At 36.9% G+C, this 18,732-nt stretch overlaps 4 protein-coding genes and 1 non-coding gene across 8 annotated transcripts; 3 read left to right on the forward strand and 2 right to left on the reverse strand.

Moving 5' to 3' along the window:
• Window positions 1-227: 227 nt before the first annotated feature.
• On the reverse strand, window positions 228-4,503 carry LOC139105218 (uncharacterized). The gene is made up of 7 exons (XM_070661210.1): window positions 4,224-4,503; window positions 3,670-3,924; window positions 3,348-3,585; window positions 2,971-3,251; window positions 2,403-2,896; window positions 1,914-2,156; window positions 228-1,692 (listed from the first exon to the last, which is right to left on the reverse strand). Coding segments are annotated over exons 1-7 (1,839 nt in total). The 5' UTR covers window positions 4,226-4,503; the 3' UTR covers window positions 228-1,366.
• Window positions 4,504-4,633: 130 nt separating this feature from the next.
• On the forward strand, window positions 4,634-6,761 carry Cls (cardiolipin synthase). 2 transcript variants are annotated; one of them, XM_070661225.1, is made up of 5 exons: window positions 4,634-4,930; window positions 5,069-5,254; window positions 5,482-5,827; window positions 5,964-6,221; window positions 6,305-6,761. In XM_070661225.1, the coding sequence occupies exons 2-5, from the start codon at window positions 5,238-5,240 to the stop codon at window positions 6,569-6,571; spliced, it is 888 nt and encodes a 295-aa protein (XP_070517326.1). In that variant the 5' UTR covers window positions 4,634-4,930; window positions 5,069-5,237; the 3' UTR covers window positions 6,572-6,761. The 2 variants fall into 2 exon arrangements, with proteins under 2 accessions (XP_070517326.1, XP_070517327.1); XM_070661226.1 differs by lacking the exon at window positions 5,069-5,254.
• Window positions 6,762-6,880: 119 nt separating this feature from the next.
• Window positions 6,881-8,534, forward strand: Cia30 (complex I intermediate-associated protein 30). Its single transcript, XM_070661224.1, has 2 exons — window positions 6,881-7,488; window positions 7,608-8,534. The coding sequence occupies exons 1-2, from the start codon at window positions 7,118-7,120 to the stop codon at window positions 8,128-8,130; spliced, it is 894 nt and encodes a 297-aa protein (XP_070517325.1). The 5' UTR covers window positions 6,881-7,117; the 3' UTR covers window positions 8,131-8,534.
• LOC139105224 (homeobox protein rough) lies at window positions 7,700-17,598 on the forward strand. 3 transcript variants are annotated; one of them, XM_070661222.1, is made up of 10 exons: window positions 7,700-7,792; window positions 8,553-8,712; window positions 8,955-9,181; window positions 9,644-9,725; window positions 11,589-11,899; window positions 11,986-12,035; window positions 12,109-12,377; window positions 12,511-12,760; window positions 14,688-14,922; window positions 16,826-17,598. In XM_070661222.1, exons 7-10 carry the CDS (start codon window positions 12,177-12,179, stop codon window positions 17,043-17,045), a joined length of 906 nt encoding a protein of 301 aa, XP_070517323.1. In that variant the 5' UTR covers window positions 7,700-7,792; window positions 8,553-8,712; window positions 8,955-9,181; window positions 9,644-9,725; window positions 11,589-11,899; window positions 11,986-12,035; window positions 12,109-12,176; the 3' UTR covers window positions 17,046-17,598. The 3 variants fall into 3 exon arrangements, with proteins under 3 accessions (XP_070517323.1, XP_070517321.1, XP_070517322.1); XM_070661220.1 differs by having other exon boundaries at window positions 11,986-12,377; XM_070661221.1 differs by having other exon boundaries at window positions 11,589-12,377.
• Trnar-ucu (transfer RNA arginine (anticodon UCU)) lies at window positions 8,615-8,687 on the reverse strand. Its single transcript has one exon. It is a non-coding gene; the product is annotated as a tRNA-Arg (tRNA).
• Window positions 17,599-18,732: the final 1,134 nt, after the last annotated feature.

Consider the following 18,732-nt stretch of genomic DNA (forward strand, 5'->3'; position numbering starts at 1 on the left):
TTAAATTATTAATATTATATCGCGTTAAAAAAATTTTTCTTTTATTTCTTTTTCTTTTCATTTGCAATTCAAATGTCTATATATCACAATATAACTTTTAAATTTGTTTAATTGTCCGTAATAGTTATGCAACACTATACGTACGATCTACATTTTTAGTAAATAACAATTTGGAAGACAAATATGTATCTCGATCGTGCTGAAAACACAAGATAAATCTTAGTTGCTTTCAAGAGGGCAAAAGTTCACTTTATTTATTATATAACATAAGTTCACGCAACAAACATACCAACAAAATTCTATTTTCCCTTAAAGATAATAATCAGAAGTTAGAGATACGAAAAAACTAAAGATACTTGTCAATTTTTAGTATCACAAATAAAAAGTAATTAACAAGCTATCGAAACAATTATCTAATAGCGAGTTTCATTAAATTTATTAGCATATTAATTGTATGAGACTATTCATATACCCAAGGGTTAAAATACAATGTCAATTCTTTAATCGATGTAAGATTCAGTATATACTTTATCAAACAATTTTAGTATTCCTGGCAATTTACAAACAATTAACTCGTGAAAAACTGTGCATTTAGTTCTCATCGTTTTGCTTATCACACAAATCTAAGCATAGATCAACAGGTATTTCTGCATTATAAGATCACATACTAGTGGAAAATTTTCACATCCTATTTAAAAATAAATAATACATTAATATTCATATTCATATTCATATATAGTCTATCAATTGCACTTTCTGCATATTCTCCAAGTCTCATAACTTGCTTTCCAAATTTTATTCTTATTATATTCTTTTTATAATAAAAATTGCTATTTATTAATTAGTATCAACAAACTATAATACGTTATAAAACTTATATCATTTTGTAAGAAAATTTTACGTTTTATAAAATTTATAAGTAAAATATTTGTTATAAAATTAAGTTCAAAACTCTTTAAAGAAAAAATTAATATTTGAACGTTTTTACTGTATGATCACATACTAATGTTATATTAAACTCACAATCGTGTATCTGTCAAATTTTGTAGAAAAAAAAAAAAAAAAACGTTTTAAGCATATGCAAACAAATAGATAATATATATACTTTTAACAAATTTTTTTAATACTAACTTACAAATATTGTAATTATTTAATTGATATGATATAGAATATATCATATTATTTTTACAAGTATATAACGTAACTTGTTGCATTTACGTTTGTTTTCTGTATATATGTACTTTTTTATCTAGTTTTAACAAGCTTTTTACCTGCATTTTATCAAATTTTGTTATAATTAAACATAACATTTTACATCGTCAAATTATTATGTAATATTTTTTTAATTATTCGAAAAAAAAATTAATTAATAAGTTGTGCTTTTGTAAGAATAACGATTGCCGTAATTATCATCACCTCTATAATTTTGAGGCACACTTTCTTGCTCATAATTTCTTTGCGTACTATAGCCGTACGCTGCGCTCTGACCTAAGGAATTATTTTGCTTTATACAATTATAATTATTATAATCTGAATCGGAATAAATATTCGAAGAAAGCTGATAGGAAGTCGCGTTATGAGAAGAACCTCTTCCTCTTGATGAACTACCGCCTCTTCCTTTATCACTGCCTCGTCGACTATTATTCCTTTCAGCGCCATTACCAGAAACACCACCACCGAAACGTTTCCCACCTTATTGTAACAATATAAATATAAATTAATTGATCGAATAATTAGTAATTACTACTGCTACAATAAAAAATTTACTTTTAATTTTTTTTCTTATTCTTTTACATTTACTATACATATAATTATGTAACATAAGTAATAAAACTTAAAAAAAAAACAGTTCATGCATATATCTTTAGAATAAAGATTATAACTATATAAATCAAATATGTGGAAAAACATACTTCTGCCGCTCAAGTTTCCCGCTTTGGCCATCTCAGCCATTTCACTGAGACGTGGATTAACATTCTGTCCGGCCTCTCGTAAAACTTCTATCAAGTCTCCGGCGTGCTTCATATTATGAGTTGTAAAAAATGCATATGCCGTTCCGGTTTGTCGCTTACGTCCAGTTCGACCGATTCTATGTATGTAATCCTCTGACGAAGATGGATAATCGAAATTTATCACGTATTTCACATCATCCACATCTGTAAAGTAGTTAAACCATGTCTTGTTCATTATTATTAACAATATCATTCTATATATTACATTTTTTTATATAACATAGGTATACATCTTTAAAAATTTGTTATATATAAATTATTATTTTATAATTCCAAAATTGTATTTTTTATTTAATTAAATACATATACCGTTACTGCATTTGGGCATAAAAACTTGGCAATGCTTGTATTCAGAGATATTACCAGATAATGACCAAAACTATTACGTACCCAAGCCTCTAGCGGCTACATCAGTCGCGACTAAAATCGGTGCTCTTCCGCTGCGGAACTCTTGTAATACATGATCCCTTTCTTGTTGATTTTTATCACCGTGAATACTCATAGCTTGCCACCCTTCGCGCCTAATATTTCTCGTGATATCGTCAACTTTACGTTTAGTTTCGACAAATATAATGGTTTTATTTTCTTTTTCAGTGCCGATTTCTTGAAGTAATCTATATAACTTTGAGTCTTTTTCATATTCGTGACAAACATCGATAATTTGAGTGATGTTATGATTGGCTGATAGAGTTAAAGAGCCGACATTGAGTTGCACATAATCCGTTAAAAAATCCTCCGCAAGTGTGCGAACTTCCTTAGGCCATGTTGCTGACCACATTAACACTTGCCTGTCGGGACGTATCTGCTCAATTATTTTTCGAATCTGAGGTTCGAATCCCATATCTAACATGCGATCAGCTTCATCAAGTACTAGATAAGTACATCTAAAATAAATTGAGTTATAAATTTGCATTTGTAATTAATATTTGTTACTAAAACTTTAAAGAACTTTACGTACCTACATAAGTTAGTAGTTCCTTTTTCTAGGAAATCTATAAGTCTACCTGGTGTAGCTATGCATATTTCAATGCCTCTTTCCAAGTCGTGTGCTTGTGGTCCCTTTGGAGCCCCGCCGAAGATACATGTATTTCTTACAGCTGCAGTCTCACCAAAACTATTAGCTACTTCTTGAATTTGTTGAGCTAATTCTCTAGTTGGAGCCAAGATCAATACTATTGGACCATCACCACTGTTTATAAGCGGTTGATGTGTAATATGCACAATTGCAGGTAAAATATACTAAAAAAATGTAAAATAACATTTTATATATATATATATACATACACACACACACACAGTTATATTTTTTATGTATATGCACATGCATGCACATACCCCAAGAGTCTTCCCAGAGCCAGTTTGAGCAATTGCAACAAGATCTCTGCCACTAAGGGCAATAGGCCATCCTTGAGCTTGAATTGGAGTAGGTTGCGAGTATCCTTCTCTATTAATACCTTCCATTACATAAGGTGGAAAATTTCCTTCTTGAAAATATTGTATAGGATTAGGAATGTTTTCACCTTTTGCAGTTATTTCAGCATTCTTTCGAAACAGATGGACTTCTTCCTTGGATCTAATTCAGGATGAAAATTATCGGTACATTTAATAATTTATCTCATTTATAATATTTAATATCAATTACAAATAGTATTAATACCTGTTTCTAACTGCAGGATGCTCTACATAAAAGTCTTTGTGTATTGGCTGTAAATCATGAAGATCCCAGTTTACTTTGTTGAGGCTTCTACCAGGCTGCTTTCCTTTTAATCCTCCTCGCATATTATTGGCATTTCCCCTAACTGTGCCAAGCCTGCTGGTACCGCGTCCATTATCGGTACTGCCTCTGATAGGATTTGTACCTACCTTGACAGTACCACTGCTATAGCAGGTCCTACTCTGATCTCGGATAAACCTGATCGTAACATGAACGAAATAATGAGAAAGAGAAATATTAATTATCATGGACCGAGAGTCGCGAGAACAATTTATCGCAGGCTCGTCGCGTCGCAAACGGTCAAGGAAACGAAAATAAATTTTGAAGCGGTCAATACATCAGTTTCCGCAATCGATTAACGTTCGCGAACGGCGAAACGGGCAAGGAGGTAAATTTTATGGCAAAGAGTTTCGCGAATGTAACGCACGTCTAGCGAAAAACAGCTCGTCGTCGGACATCAGTTGACGATCCATGCAACGCTGTCATCGCGTACTTACATTAGGAGACTCGGGGGTGTCTTTTCCGTGGACGATTTCGAGATCTGATCCGATCGATGTCGACGTAGACGAGAGAGACAGACGTCGCGAACAAGTCTGTTAGCTGGTCCTTCGTCAGAGCGACAGATCCTGACGATTTTGCGCCTCGAGGTCCTCGAACGAGGTATTGCGCTTGCGAGCGAAAATTAAACAGCAGCACTACGAAAATCGTGTCGCCCGCCACTGCCCGCCACCACCGGCGATTCAGGATTAATGAGTGAACTTCCGCAAGTAGTTCCGCGTTCTGTCGTTGCTATGGTGACCGCGCCGCCGCAGCCGCGGCCGCGGCGGCGGAGGGATACAACCTCCCCGAAAGCGAAAATTACCGGAATCCATACTCATCTCATACATCCACCATCACCGCCACCGCCACCGTCACTGCCACTTCCCGGCGCCACGATCAGCCACGATTACTCGCGACGATGACCGATTACGGAAAACATGGTGACGTCCTTGCCGGAGTTCACTTTACTTGACTTGAGTTGCCGGTGAACTCGCTCTGCAACGAATTTTCTCTTGAAAAAACCTAGAAATATCGAGAGATGACGAATATACACGTGACATGAAAAAAAGCAGCAAGCGCATACACCTCGTGCCGCACAATCCGTTCGGTCTTTGCGACATTTATAAAATATTACAGTCTCGATAAGAGAAATTAATAGCTCGAGGTAAAACAATTTTTCGTAGAACGCGTGCATTTGAAATTGATCATGTATATCGCTTATACTTATATATACGAATGAATTTAAGATCTCGAGTTCCAGGCAGGCAAGAAAGATTAATTTTCTATTGCATCGTTTCTACAGATTCAATGATAAATTCAAGTCAAAAGCAACGTTATTGCAAACTTAATTTTTCAAGGTTATGTATTAGAGAGAGAGAGAGAGAAAAAAAAAGATTATTTTATTGGTTTTGACTAAAGGACTAATGAGAAAATATCACGCGTTTTGTTGCAAATAAAATAAACAAGCTAAAATGAATATTTTCGGGTGGTAAGATAGCCTTGGTCATTTTTAACAAATTTATAAATTTTCAAGTTTAGCGTTTTAGAGAATTATTTGTTATTAAAATTTAATAAAAATATTATAATTTATAATTTAATTAAGAGTATATATATATATATATATATATATATATTATTTTATATATTTATTTTTTATATATTTTTATTTATCAAATTATATTTATATTATTAATCTTTCTTACATTTTTTATGTAGGATACAGCCAACTATGAACTGCTTCACTGCTCTACAATTTGGACACTGCACAGCCTTAAATAAAAGTTTGATAGAGCATTGTTTAAAGCGATGTATACCTATCTGTCAAACCAAATTTTATGTCACAGAAAGTAAAAATTATTATAGGCAGCGCATTGGTGGGAATGATAGAATGCAAAAGAAAGCTTTGCGAATACGTATAGTACAAAATTTTAAACGTACACGAAGAAAAGTAGAAGAAATCATTGAAAGAGAGAACATTTGGACGATACCCAATATGCTTTGCATGGGTCGCATAATAACGTCACCATTCTTAAGTTATTTGATTCTGTCACAAGATTATCAGGTATTGTACATTATTCCAATGAAGATACGTTTCAAATAAATGAATAAATAATTAGGGACCTTTGGTAATGAAATTAGTAAGTAAAAGGTGTCACATTATACAGATATTTTTAAGATATTTGTATACCATGGCCTAGATAGCGCTATGGTTGCTCGCATTTGCAGGATTGAGTGACTTAGCAGATGGATGGATTGCGCGTACTTGGACATCTCAGGCATCGAAACTCGGAAGTTTTTTAGATCCAGTTGCAGACAAGTTACTCGTTGGAACCTTATTCCTTTCTCTAGCATGGGTTGGCTTGATACCAGTTCCGCTCACTTGCCTCGTCGTCTCACGCGATGTCGTTCTCGTTACTGCTGCATCTTATATCAGATATCGTTCCTTACCTCCACCAGTGCGTATATTTTGAATCTGTAAAATATCGCTTTGTCTATACTTTGTCGATAGATTAATTTCCATAGGATGATGCCTTTTCAGAAAACCTTAGCAAGATACTTTGATCCTACGCATGCTACTGTGCAATTGGCGCCGACTCTAACGAGCAAATTAAACACAGGAGTGCAGTTAACTCTGGTTGCTGGAACGTTGGCCGCTCCAGTGTACCATTTTGTCGACCACCCGATTTTAATAGGTCTGTGCTACATAACGGCGTTCACAACAGTCGCGGGTGGTATCAGTTATCTATTGTCGAAGGATACATACAAATTATTGAGAAAGAAAAAAACACCGCGAACATCGCCGTAGTTCTCATATGTGCATTACATATGTATTATATATGCATAACATTACCTTTTAGATTTATTTAGATCGTATCACTTTTTTTTGTAATATTTTATTTGCTTTGTACAGAGATAAATAATAATATTCTATATGTATAAAGTTTTGTAAAGTACAATATATTTAATGTTATAAACTTGATTTTATTACAGAAAAATTACTTTAAATTATTATAAGAAATTGTCAATCAGTTCATTAATTTTTTTATGAAAAAAAAATTCGATATATTTATTTATCTGTTCCAAGTTGATTTTACCATTTGCACCTTTGCAGTACAGTTTGGTGCAATTCACTACTTGCCACGTGAGGTCAATTTAGAATTGTATTGTTATTTTTATTAATTTTTAAATGTAGTTCCATGCAAACATCAAAATTATTTTACATTGTATAAACGCTTAATGTATATTGAAAGTGTATTATAAATTGTAATTAACGAAGAATTTATGTCGAACGAACTAAAGGCAAATAGAAGATAACCTCATTTATAATTTCTGTATAAAATCTCAGACAAATATGACTACGCGACTCTGCACCAAGTTATTAACAGACTTGACAATTACCAGGAGAAAATTGCATACGACCTCAAGTTTGTCGTGCATTTTTCGACGAGATCCAAAGTCAGGCTATAAAACAATATATGATAAGCCACCACCTGAGCAAGAATTAAGTATTCTTGATAAAATGCGCATGGGATACAAACAGTTTAAAGTAGAGCTTGGTCTTTTAAAAGAGGAAATAAAGGAAAGATTCAGAAATGATCCCATTTTTATATATAGACAAGATGAAGTTGATGTTTTATGGCGATTTAAAGGTGATCCAAAGTCACTGGAACAGTGGGTTGTTACATGTGACAGTGATTACAATGAGGGTTATTCAATAGCCAAGTAAGATCAATAAATTAATATGAGTGTGCAATTGTACAATGTATTCTGTACTTTTTATATTATATACATTTTTCAACCTAATATATATATTCATACTTTTTTTAATTTTTCTCCACCAGGTTGGATATGAGTTCCAATGGCACTGGTGTATTTTCAGGCATGTTAAACACTCGTTTACCCAAGGATGGAAAAATAAAACGTGCTGGTTATTGCAATTTTAACAGTATACCTAAACGAAAGTCTTTCATGCGTGAGGTCTACCATGACTGGTCACCATATACACATCTTGTCCTTCATATTAGAGGTGATGGTAGATGCTACACATTGAATATCGCTACTAAAGGCATATTTGATTTAACCTGGCAAGACATGTATCATTACCCGCTTCATACTAGAGGTGGACCTTATTGGCAACACGTCCGAGTGCCGTTTTCCAAGTTTGTATTTGCGAGTAAAGGCAGATTACAAGATATGCAAATGCCACTTACTCAGCATGACATTTCGAGTTTTGGTATAACGTTAGCGGATGATTTATCTGGCCACTTTAGATTAGAAATAGATTACATCGGTTTAGAATATGATAGATTTCACAAAGAAGAATTTGCTTACGAATCTTATGACGTTTCAGATATTAGATTTTAATTTGAAAGAGAATATAAAACAGAATATACGTTGTACAATATGTAAATAATATATTTGTAATTTATTTAATTAGCAAATTTAAAATTGAGAAACCAACTTGTTTCTTGCCATACTTATTTGTTTTTTCATATTTAGTTTAATTATGTATACGTTGTATCATTTCTATAACGTTTTTCGTACATAAAATTATAAATGAAGTTCTATCTTAAATTCTATCACGAGTTACAAATCCTTTAAATTAATTTCAAATCAACGTGTGTATGCGAGCACGCGTTGGCATATTCTTGGCATGCGTGTATTCTACTACACGAACATAAATTTTGTATCGATTATAATATAAAAGGTAAATTCATAAAAAAAAGAAAAAAAAACAATTGCACTTTTGATTAATTTTTAACTATTTTTTTTTGTATTTTTTATAGAAACGAAATAAAAGGCATTGTTAATAAGTACTAAATGTGAAAAAAGAAGAAAAAGGAGTGCCCATCCCTTGTGGGGATCGAACCCACGACCTTTGGATTAGAAGTCCAACGCGCTATCCTCTGCGCCAAAGGGACTTGGTGCTCTTCTTTGCAATAAAAAGTAATATAGCACCCTATTAATTTATCGCGATGGAAAAATGCGATTAATTTTTACGCATTGTCTTGATATTTTATTTCTAAAATTTTCAAGAACGATAAAAATGTTTATTAAAGCAAATGAAATATTCAAGAGTAGTAAAGAGAAGAGATTTAATTTGAATTATATGATTTATAGTATATAACTTTCATATACTTTTTTTTTTCATTTTCTAATTTTAATTCAATCTAATTTTATTATGACAGCGTTGTACGTACCCCATGCCTCGGACTATAGGCTGTATAGAGCCATTTCTAGATTTTTTTAACACATACACACCGATTATCTGATTGGCTGACCTCAAAAAGATGGCGGATGCGCAGACCGATCGACACGAACCGAAAAATTGGCCGGAGTGCCCATACTGGTTGCATGTATGTACAATGGTCAATTTGAGGCAATGATGGGAGTTGACCATCCTCGGCTTATCAAGGTAATAGAGACAGTAATGAAAATTAACTGATATATTACATTTTTCATCTTGTTCACATTGAATTTCTCGATCGTCTACCTATATAGACGCACGATTAAATTACTGTTTAATTGTAATTGAAGATTATAAATATTTAGCGTTACAAAGCGTGAGCTTTGTGTGCGTCATTTACTCTCGCTTAATTCCTTTATAATAAAGAAACTTTCTCATAAATCTTTCTTCCACCTTGAGCGAAAATAATTCTAAGTGAGCAATAAAAGCTTTGCATTTCTGTCAACTTATTGTTACTATTGTACAATCGCAGCCAAGTCGCAATCTTAAAAGTTATTTTCCATTTACATCAACACTCAAATAACCTTTCATATATGTATAATATTTATCAAAGTACTGGAACTTTATTATATTAATTCTTACTCTCAAATTTCTCGTCATTCGTTACTAAACGCAGTCTTCTATTCTCAGAGTACTATGACCACTGCTTTATGGCCAGAAAAAGAATCAACGCTTCCGCGACTTGGCGTAAACTGCGATCGCATTCTATCAGGTAACGTTGAAAAATGTTAATTAATACCTCTACGTAATTACATCTCTCTATTCGCGGCTTAGATTTATTCGTTTGACGACGGCCGAGCTAAAGTACTTCGCGTAGTTCCCATTATTTTTCAGTAATTTAAAGGAAAGAAAAAAAAAAAGGGAAAACAGCAATAACAGTAATAATAATAGTAATTTGTTCTCCAGAGAACACGTCGATAAACGGCGCGCATCTGCAGCGTGTCCCAATGCCGCCTCTCGTCGGCGTCGCGTATTGACCGTGGGGATAACGATAATTGTATTGTCGCGTCGCGTCGACGACGACCACGCGAGACGACGGGAGAGCGAAATCAGCGTGAGCGTAATAATCGTAATGCCAACAATAGGCGACGCACAAAGGGAATTAGACACCCATATACACGCCGGGGAGAGCCGTTCGCGCGCGGGCGCCGCGCGCATGCCACCCCCGAAGTCTCCGGCCTCTCGTCGGGTTGGTTCCTCTCTAATTACATCGATTTCCGACCGCCACCCGATTGGTCCCAGCATCCGGAATCCGCCTCCGCCGGCCTGCCGCCGTCGCCGTTGCCGTGCAGGTAAATCTCATGCGAACGTAAAACAATCAGATCATCCGGGAAACCGAAAGGGGGTTGATGGGAGGATTGGGGGGGAGTGGGGGTGGGGTAGGGGTCCATGATGATGCTGGGATACCGCGGAGAGTGTTGCCCAAGTTTTTTAGCCGCCGAGCGTTTAATAGCCGCGGGACGAAGGGAAGGCGGAGGGCTTTGCAAAAGCTCGCACGTTGTTGCCGCCGTTATTTCGGTACTGCCGTTGCTTGATCTCGCTTGATCTTTTGAGGAAGCAGAATAGCGACGGGAAAAACGCGTAACGCGTAATGAATTAAAGATAATTGAGAGGAAATGAATATTGGAAAATATCACGCGTAACGGAATTGTATTAAAAAAAAAAAAAAAGTTATAATATACATGTGATATGCGTTACGTTACGAAAATTGTGAATTTCGGGAACAATTTTTAAAGCCTATTATTTTTAAAGCCCCTTATTTTCGAACAGTCGAACACAAAAATTGATGCGGCTAAGAGCACTTTATACGCTGTACATTCAAGATAAATTATAAACGTTATGTTTTGTAAAGATTTCCATGTAATTCGATTTATTCTCCGTTCTGCTTGAACAATGGGTTTCGCATTAGGTACAAACGGACGTAAAGAATAATGCTTCGATCGTAGATTGGGATTACGGAAGAAATATTTCAATGCCGACGAGTAATAATAATCGGGATTCATCAGCAACGCGTCGTTTCATTGCAAGAAAATTGAGAATAGAATGAACTCAGCAGCAATCTCGATGTTCACGGTAAACCGCGCGCGCGGTTCTTTTTTCATTTCTACTCGCGGAATCCTCCCCTTTAATTTCCTCGCAAAGTAACGCATGATTGGTACCGCGATTGTTGAAGCAACTTAAGTATTTCCTTTTTTTTTTTTTTCCTTTTTTCCCTCCATTGTTGTCTCGTTTACTATCTTCCTCTCGCGTGCTACTTTAAAAATCTGTGCGGCTTGATGATACATTAATCACACGTAGCATTTATAAAATTAATAAAATAAAACTCGAAGTGATCTATTACTATATTACTGTTCAGTAAATAAATTTGTGTTATTCAAGTAAATAATTAATATTTAAAATCATTTTTCAACGTATAACATTACAATAAACTGCGCGCGTATTTTAACAGCATGTATATTTATAAATTTCTAGTTTTTTTTTTATCAGACTTCATAAACGTGACTTCGCGCTGTTACGAAGAAGGCCGTGAAGGATCAATTCCGGATATCCTTAACGCGTGTTTATCTGTTCACAGGAAGCGAGAAACTTTCGGCGGTGCAAATGCGGCCGCACGTGCGATTTCGCATAAGGGGCGGTGCAGCGCTGGAGGGTGCTCGAGGGTGGAGTGATACCTTCGGGCAGAAGGGAGGATATCTCCCTACCACAGTGCCGCGTTTCTAGTCAGCACGAGGTGAGAGAATGGAGGACACGGCCAGGTGATTCAGACGCGCGTGCCACCCCGCAGGAACTGACGTCCTCCAGCTCGTGGAATCTGCCGCCCTTCTGCGAGGCGCCGCATACGAATGCGAGTTCTCCAACGTTCTCCCGAGATCACTGCGGGATGGCGTCAGTATTTTTAATTTCTAATTTCGTCTCAATAATCGCACAAAGAATCGCGTCCTTGTGAAGTTCTTACCGGAGGTTTATTTTAGAACGGCACGTCGAGTGAAAATGAGGTCCCGATCGAAAACAGGATAAAGGAGTAAGAAAATAGTGAATCGCACGAAGGGGAGGCTGAAAAAAAAGGAAGTCCATCTCAACGTTTCGAATTACAGAAATATTGGGAAACCTCTATCAAAGCGCCGCAGGAGTCACCGTATCCTGCGACTTGTAAACTAATTAAATGTCTGCGAAGAAAGCGAGGAGGCCGTCGTCGCCGCGGCGTTTCTTCGCGCGGCTTTACGGCCATTTGGAAGCGACTAAGAAAACGGAGGATGACGAGGACGAGGACCACGCGAGAGAGAGTTCGGATTCTTCGCCAGATATCGCGAAGAAAGCATCACACGCGCTTCCCGATTCGCCCGAATCACATAAAATGTTGCCTGTAAGTAGATCCACTTTTAAATGCTTTCGAAATAGATGTCGAGGAATCGGTTTCTTCAAAGTGAAGGAGCTCCCAAACTCGATTGAGAATATCGTGGAACCAGCTCAAGCTATTGCCGTTTTATTTCCGCCAGGTACCACACGCCAAAGACCTCGAAAAAGTGCCAAACGACCTCGCGAGTAATAAGTTATTCGAGAGCAAGGATACGAAGAAGGACTCGGTATTTACGGGCGTGAGACTGCCTTTCCTGCAGGGATTTCTTCCGCGAGTATCTGGTCAAACTTTCCAGCTTACGCATCCACCCACGCTGCCGTCGCATCTTCACGTCCTACCGAACTATCAGTCTATCACCGAGCACCACTTTCAAGGATTCTCGGCCTTCCGTAAGCGCTCGTTACTTCTACAGTTAATTAACGAACGATGTTCTGCCTTTCACTGTTCCAAAAGAATCGCCACTAAATCGACTTCAATCAAATTAGCCCAATGCAAATCAGACAAATTTAATTTCTTTGTTAATTAAATTTAATTGATTCGGCTTAATATCAATTCTTATCACATACATTAAATTAAAAGAATCCCTTTCTTTATTTTTAAATTGTAATACATCGAAATCTTGAGTTGTGCAGCACGAATTTCATGTATTACTTTGGTCAAGAAACAAGCATTCTGTTTCATTCATGTGTCCATCGTGCAAGTTGCACGGAAACGTGTACATAGAAATGTAAGCGATTGCATCACGTATCTCTGAAAGCTCAATTCTCTCTCTCTCTCTCTCTCTCGTCGTAAGCTGAGAATCGAAAGACGTCTTTGCGTTCGTGTATTCGCGAATCACTAAGCAGATTTTGTGATGTATTACGTGACGCGGAGCGGACACGACCACCGTCCAGACGGTGAACATATCGAAACGCTCTTTCGTCATTTTCTGCGCGACAATGTTGCAAGGTCCAACATAGAAATTATTTTGAGAGAGAAGAAAATCGGTTCAGACGCTTTCGTAATTTAATAAAACCTCCAATATTTCTTCGCGCAAGTTTTTTCCCTTCGAAAAATGCCCGGATTATTTACGCCTATTTCTCGGATTCAAAGTTCTTAATTCTGAAGTTGCGCGATTCTCAAGAACAGTGCGAGGGCGCCAAAAATTAAAGTTCTTTTTTTTTATTTAATTAAAGCAAATGCCATGGATGAAGCACGAGTGAATTTCGGCTATTTCGCGTTAAGTGGTGCCCCAAATACTCACGGTAGAAAATAAACTATCAGATAAATTGCCTAGCACGGTCGGGTTGAAATAACTTTAAATAATCTGATCGGTGGTGTTGGTTTTACACTGTGCTCATCTTGAACTCTCTTTCGAAACGGTTTTCTTCCTCGGAGAATATCGCCACTGGCGAAGAGGGCGGAGATTGAAAATAGAGAATCGAATTAACGAATTTCACTCTTCATCTGGAAGGTTTTGACAAAACATCGCGGGGTTCGGAGAGAAAAACGCACGCGCGCGCGCGGTTTTATCCCGCTTCGACACTTCGTCGCGATATTGTGATGAGATTACGAGACGCAGTTGGCCGCTTCTCAATGCGGGAAATACGCGCCGTAGTATTCCCTGAAAAAAAGAAAAAAAAAACTCCCCCGTCCATTCCACCTGAGCCTTCGCGAGTCGACTTGCCGGAAAATACACGCGTCGGGGGTTTGCAAGTCGCGCATTGTCGCGGCTCACTTGTGTCGCAAAGAATCTTATGTCCTACGATCCCGATTTGGTTCCCGTGATCTCAATTTCTTCCTGAACATCAAAAGATAAGAACTTAGGGCAAGCAAGTTTTTTTTTTTTTAATTAGTCTATTTTTTTTTACACTTATAAATATTGAAATACGCTTTTTTTGTTTCTTTTTTTTTTTGAAACCTTTATCGCGCGGATCTGTCGATTTGCTTTAAGCGGTTATGAGGTTCGCAGAGCAATTAGTATCCCGTGTCTGCTTTACGCCAGATTGGACGAAGAAGCCTTCGAGAAGCCTCAATTTCCGACATCGCTCACTTTCCTGTTCTTTTCCTCTGTTCGATACATCCTAATTATTCCGTCACGAAGATATGAAATTACACCGCGATCAGATTTATTTCACGAATCCTTACGAGGTGTACTAAAAACCAAAGTTCAGAAGCGAACGAAGGTATTAAGAAAGCAAATAACATATTATCCAATCTTCCAATATTGAAAGTATTGTGTATAATCATATTAAATAAATTTAAGTAGGCGTAGAAAGGGGAAGTTTTTAATTTCGAAGTTTGTATCTATAGATTTAATTATTTTTTAATTCGCAGTGGCGCGTAGAAGAAGGAAAGAAGGCCGGCCACGAAGACAAAGGACGACATTCAGCGGTGAGCAGACGCTGAGGTTGGAAGTAGAGTATCGCCGGGGCGAGTACATCTCGAGGGGACGCAGATTCGAGCTGGCGACTTCCTTGAGACTTACCGAGACGCAAATCAAAATCTGGTTTCAGAACAGACGCGCCAAGGACAAGAGAATCGAAAAGGCGCAGCTTGATCAGCAGTACCGGTACTTATTTATTTAAATCCTCCTATCAGCTTGCTAATTTTTTTACCTAAAATTTCTAACTTGACTGGAACGCCTTTACGAATACATTAGATGGCCTAGCGAGCAGAAAATATCTTTTTAAATTGACGTTCTTTCGTAAGTTAGGACTTTATTTACCATTTATGATTTTTCAAAACCACTTGAGCCGGACTAATCCAATTTCTCTCCCAGTTGAAACTGACGTGGGAACGTTAGTTCAGGAATAAGAGGACCATATGGAACATATGGCGATTTTCGCACACGTCCCATATCCTTGCATCCCACGCACGATGCATCCAGTCGATTTGTTATCTTGTCAGCGTGACGTATCGTGCGGCTATTAACGCCGCTGATCATTAGCTTCATCAGCTGTTCATCGAACTTTCCTAATTTTCTGAAAAAGAAAAAAAAAAGAACGCACCGTAAAATTGATAATTCCACGCGCGGTCGTTAAAAAAATAGACATTCACAATTTAAGGTAATTAAAAATAATTACTTTCGCGAATCAAATGTACAAAAAAAAATTAATATTTTCGATTTAATTACGTTTTTTTACGAAAAAATATTTTCTTCTCGTATCTCAAATCGGAGAGGCGCAATAATATCCTTCGAAAGCTCGAGTCATTTGTATCCTGGACTTTTCGCATCGGCCCCTCCGGTTTTCAAATCTCTCACGCCGGGACTCGCGAAATAACTCTTCCAAAATGCGGGAAATCGCGCGAATCGTCGAACACCTCACCTGAAATCGAGCTCGGGGATCCTCGCCGCGAACAATTACTCGAGAAAACGCGGCCGGCACGGTCCAGAGGACAGACGTTACCCGATGAATTCGGCACCCTTCGCAACGCAAGGCAAGACGGGGGAGGGGGGGCGAGGCGAGGCGAGGCGAGGCACCGAGAGAACGCCCCGGTGTCGCACAAAGACCGAAATTTGTATGAGCTCCTCCTTCCGCCGCAGATCACAATAGCGGAGACGTAATCCCACTTAAGGCTATTTAGCGGTGTATCACATCGGCGTATCAACTCCGGTCGAACCGCAGTCGAGCGTCGCGCGCCCGGGGTCCGCCGAATCTCTCCCGCTACCCCTTACCTTCTCCTTCATTCCTTCGCCACCCTTGCCGTTCGCCGGGAACGGTTTTATTCAGCCGACACGCACCTGACGCTCGATAAACCGGATAAACGACGGATAAATGCATCCCCCGTGCTTAACCGCGGGGATTTTCTCATCCACTTGTCGCATCCCTCGCGCGCCCGTTCACCATCCCCGATCTATCGCAATCGCAATCAATTTGCTTCGGCAAACGTTAGAAAATCTACGGAACGTTCCCGGGAAAGTCAATTCAGCAAAAATGTTGCGCGGAAATAGTTGTTTCTTATTTTTAAACATTTTACAATTTTAATATATTGAAAGGGACTCAACCCTCACTTACCCTCGATGTTTCGAGTCCGACAGAGTTCCAGCAGTTCTTTGAAACCTCAAATTTTTGTTAAATCGTTTTATAAAGGGCTCGATTCTAAATAAATAAGTGCTCGACGGTGGAACATCTCGTAAGTCTCCATTTAATAACAGCCAGGTACTTAGAACGTAAACGAGCGAAAAAGGCCGCCGACACGCGATCCACAGTTTAAGCCACAATTTCTTTCTCCCTTAATGTTTCGCCGAATAAAAGCGGTTACCTCAAACAAACGGAAACACCGATCATCGTAGATTGTTCCTTTTTCACAAATCCTTTCAAGTACTTTTTTTTTTTTTTTTTTAATTTCACAGATAAAAGCAATTTTTGTACAAGTAATGAGTATCGAGAAATGATATTTATCTTTACTTATCATAAACATTTCGTTAAAAAATGGCCTTACTTTGTTATCAAGTCTTGTGTGATTCACAGAAATTTTGCAGTATCAAACGGCTTGGCAAACCTGCCGCTTTACAATGCGACAGGATTCTGCGGCCTCTGTCTGTACAAAGATACCTACGGGTCGACGACCAATCATTCTTGTATCGCCAACAATCCTGTCGTCGATTCAGCTTTGAAGACTCAACCGCGTTACAGCAGCAGTGGCAGCGAGACGTCCGATAATCCGCCGAATCTCGTATCCACGACTTAATTCTATTTGATTAACGTCTAATTAACACGTTCATTTAAGACATCCGACAATAAGTTTATCTCTTTTCTATAACTTTGCGGTACAAAGAAATCTCAGCAGTCAGTTTTTTTTTAACGTGAAAAGATGAAATATATTACATTCTCTTTTTAATTCCAAAAGTGAGAGAAAAAATGGTACCTATAAAAAAAAAGTTATTTTTTTATTTCATGATTTGTCACTTTTTTTTTTTAATTAATATGTAAATATATATATATGTGATTGATTAATTATACATATTTCAATAACAGAATATTACGGAAACAGCGATATCGCAAAAGAATATGCCCAGCAAACATAAAACGTTGCAGCATTGGTCGCAATGTTGCTGAAATATACTGTGCAATTATTAATTATCTAATAATTATGATAAGACGAGCATGTTTAATCTGTAATTAATGATGCTTAATCAATAAGAGAATACACGAAACTGCAGGAAATACAGTTTTATTATTCTTTATGTTTCATAAACCATCTACGTAATTTTATGTAATTAGTGCAATGCGCTGTAAGTAAATCCAAAGAACATTTAGTAGTCAATATACCAAGCACGATTTGAAATTTCATGTATTTCACGACGTCGAAGGACAATGAAGAAAAACCAGCTCTGTAGACTAACGAACGTTTATTAAATGGGTAAAAATAGTGTTACAATCTAGCATACACACAATACTCTTATTTATAGCCTAAAGAAAATCCCAGATTTCTTATAATCATTAGAATCTCCTGTCACCTCTATGGGTTCATTTAAGAACTTGTCAATTCTCAAAATCATATAATTATAAAAGTAAAAACTTTCATTCCGAGAAATTAAAACTCCATTCTATCCAAGAGAAAATTCAAGGAGTTTTTAATATTAAGTCCTCAACTCTCTGAAATCTTTCAATTTTTCTTTTATAAAATTTCTTATGTTCTGCATAATTAAAAGTTTTGACACCACAAGAGAGAAAAAAAAAAACATTTTGCATTTTAGTTATCATATGTATAAGCGTAAGGGAAAGCAGTCTATATCGAAATTTTTAATACCTTTCAAAAATGTTTACGTAAAAAGTAGGTAAATGTGGACTTATTAAACGTCTACACAAAATCTTTCATGTATATTAATTACTAAAATTAAATAACTGTACAGATACAAATTTAAAAATAATATATTACTTATCTTAATCATTTATTTTTAAGTACTTTTATTTCTTTAAAACTTTAAAAAAAAATCCTGGTTCCTAGACTTTCTTAAAATTTATCTCAATTAACATTCAAAGCAAGTTGGAAAAAAAAACGCATAGAGATGCATTACTTAAACTTACCTCAGTCGGCGGCCTCAGTAGGACAGCGGGACAGACACATCGCTCTCGTCGAGTACCAGCCCGAATGGTAAACCAGAAATTAATGAAAACGAAAGACAGCAATTAATACAGTGAAAGTAAAAAGAAGTCGCAATAACAAAATGCCCTGCCTGCTTTTTCGCGGATAAGAAAACTCGAATAAACCTGATGAGAATGCCTCTCTCTTTCTCTCGTCTCTTTCTTCACTAGACGAAAGACATTTTGTTGTTCTCCCATTTTCGACAGGTTTTTCCAATAAATTTACATTGAAAATAAGTCCATAAATATACGAAACGTTTTCCTCCAATAAATATTTCTAAATTTCTGAA

The sequence above is a fragment of the Cardiocondyla obscurior genome, linkage group LG08 (assembly GCF_019399895.1).
Source record: "Cardiocondyla obscurior isolate alpha-2009 linkage group LG08, Cobs3.1, whole genome shotgun sequence".
Lineage (NCBI taxonomy): Eukaryota > Metazoa > Arthropoda > Insecta > Hymenoptera > Formicidae > Cardiocondyla > Cardiocondyla obscurior.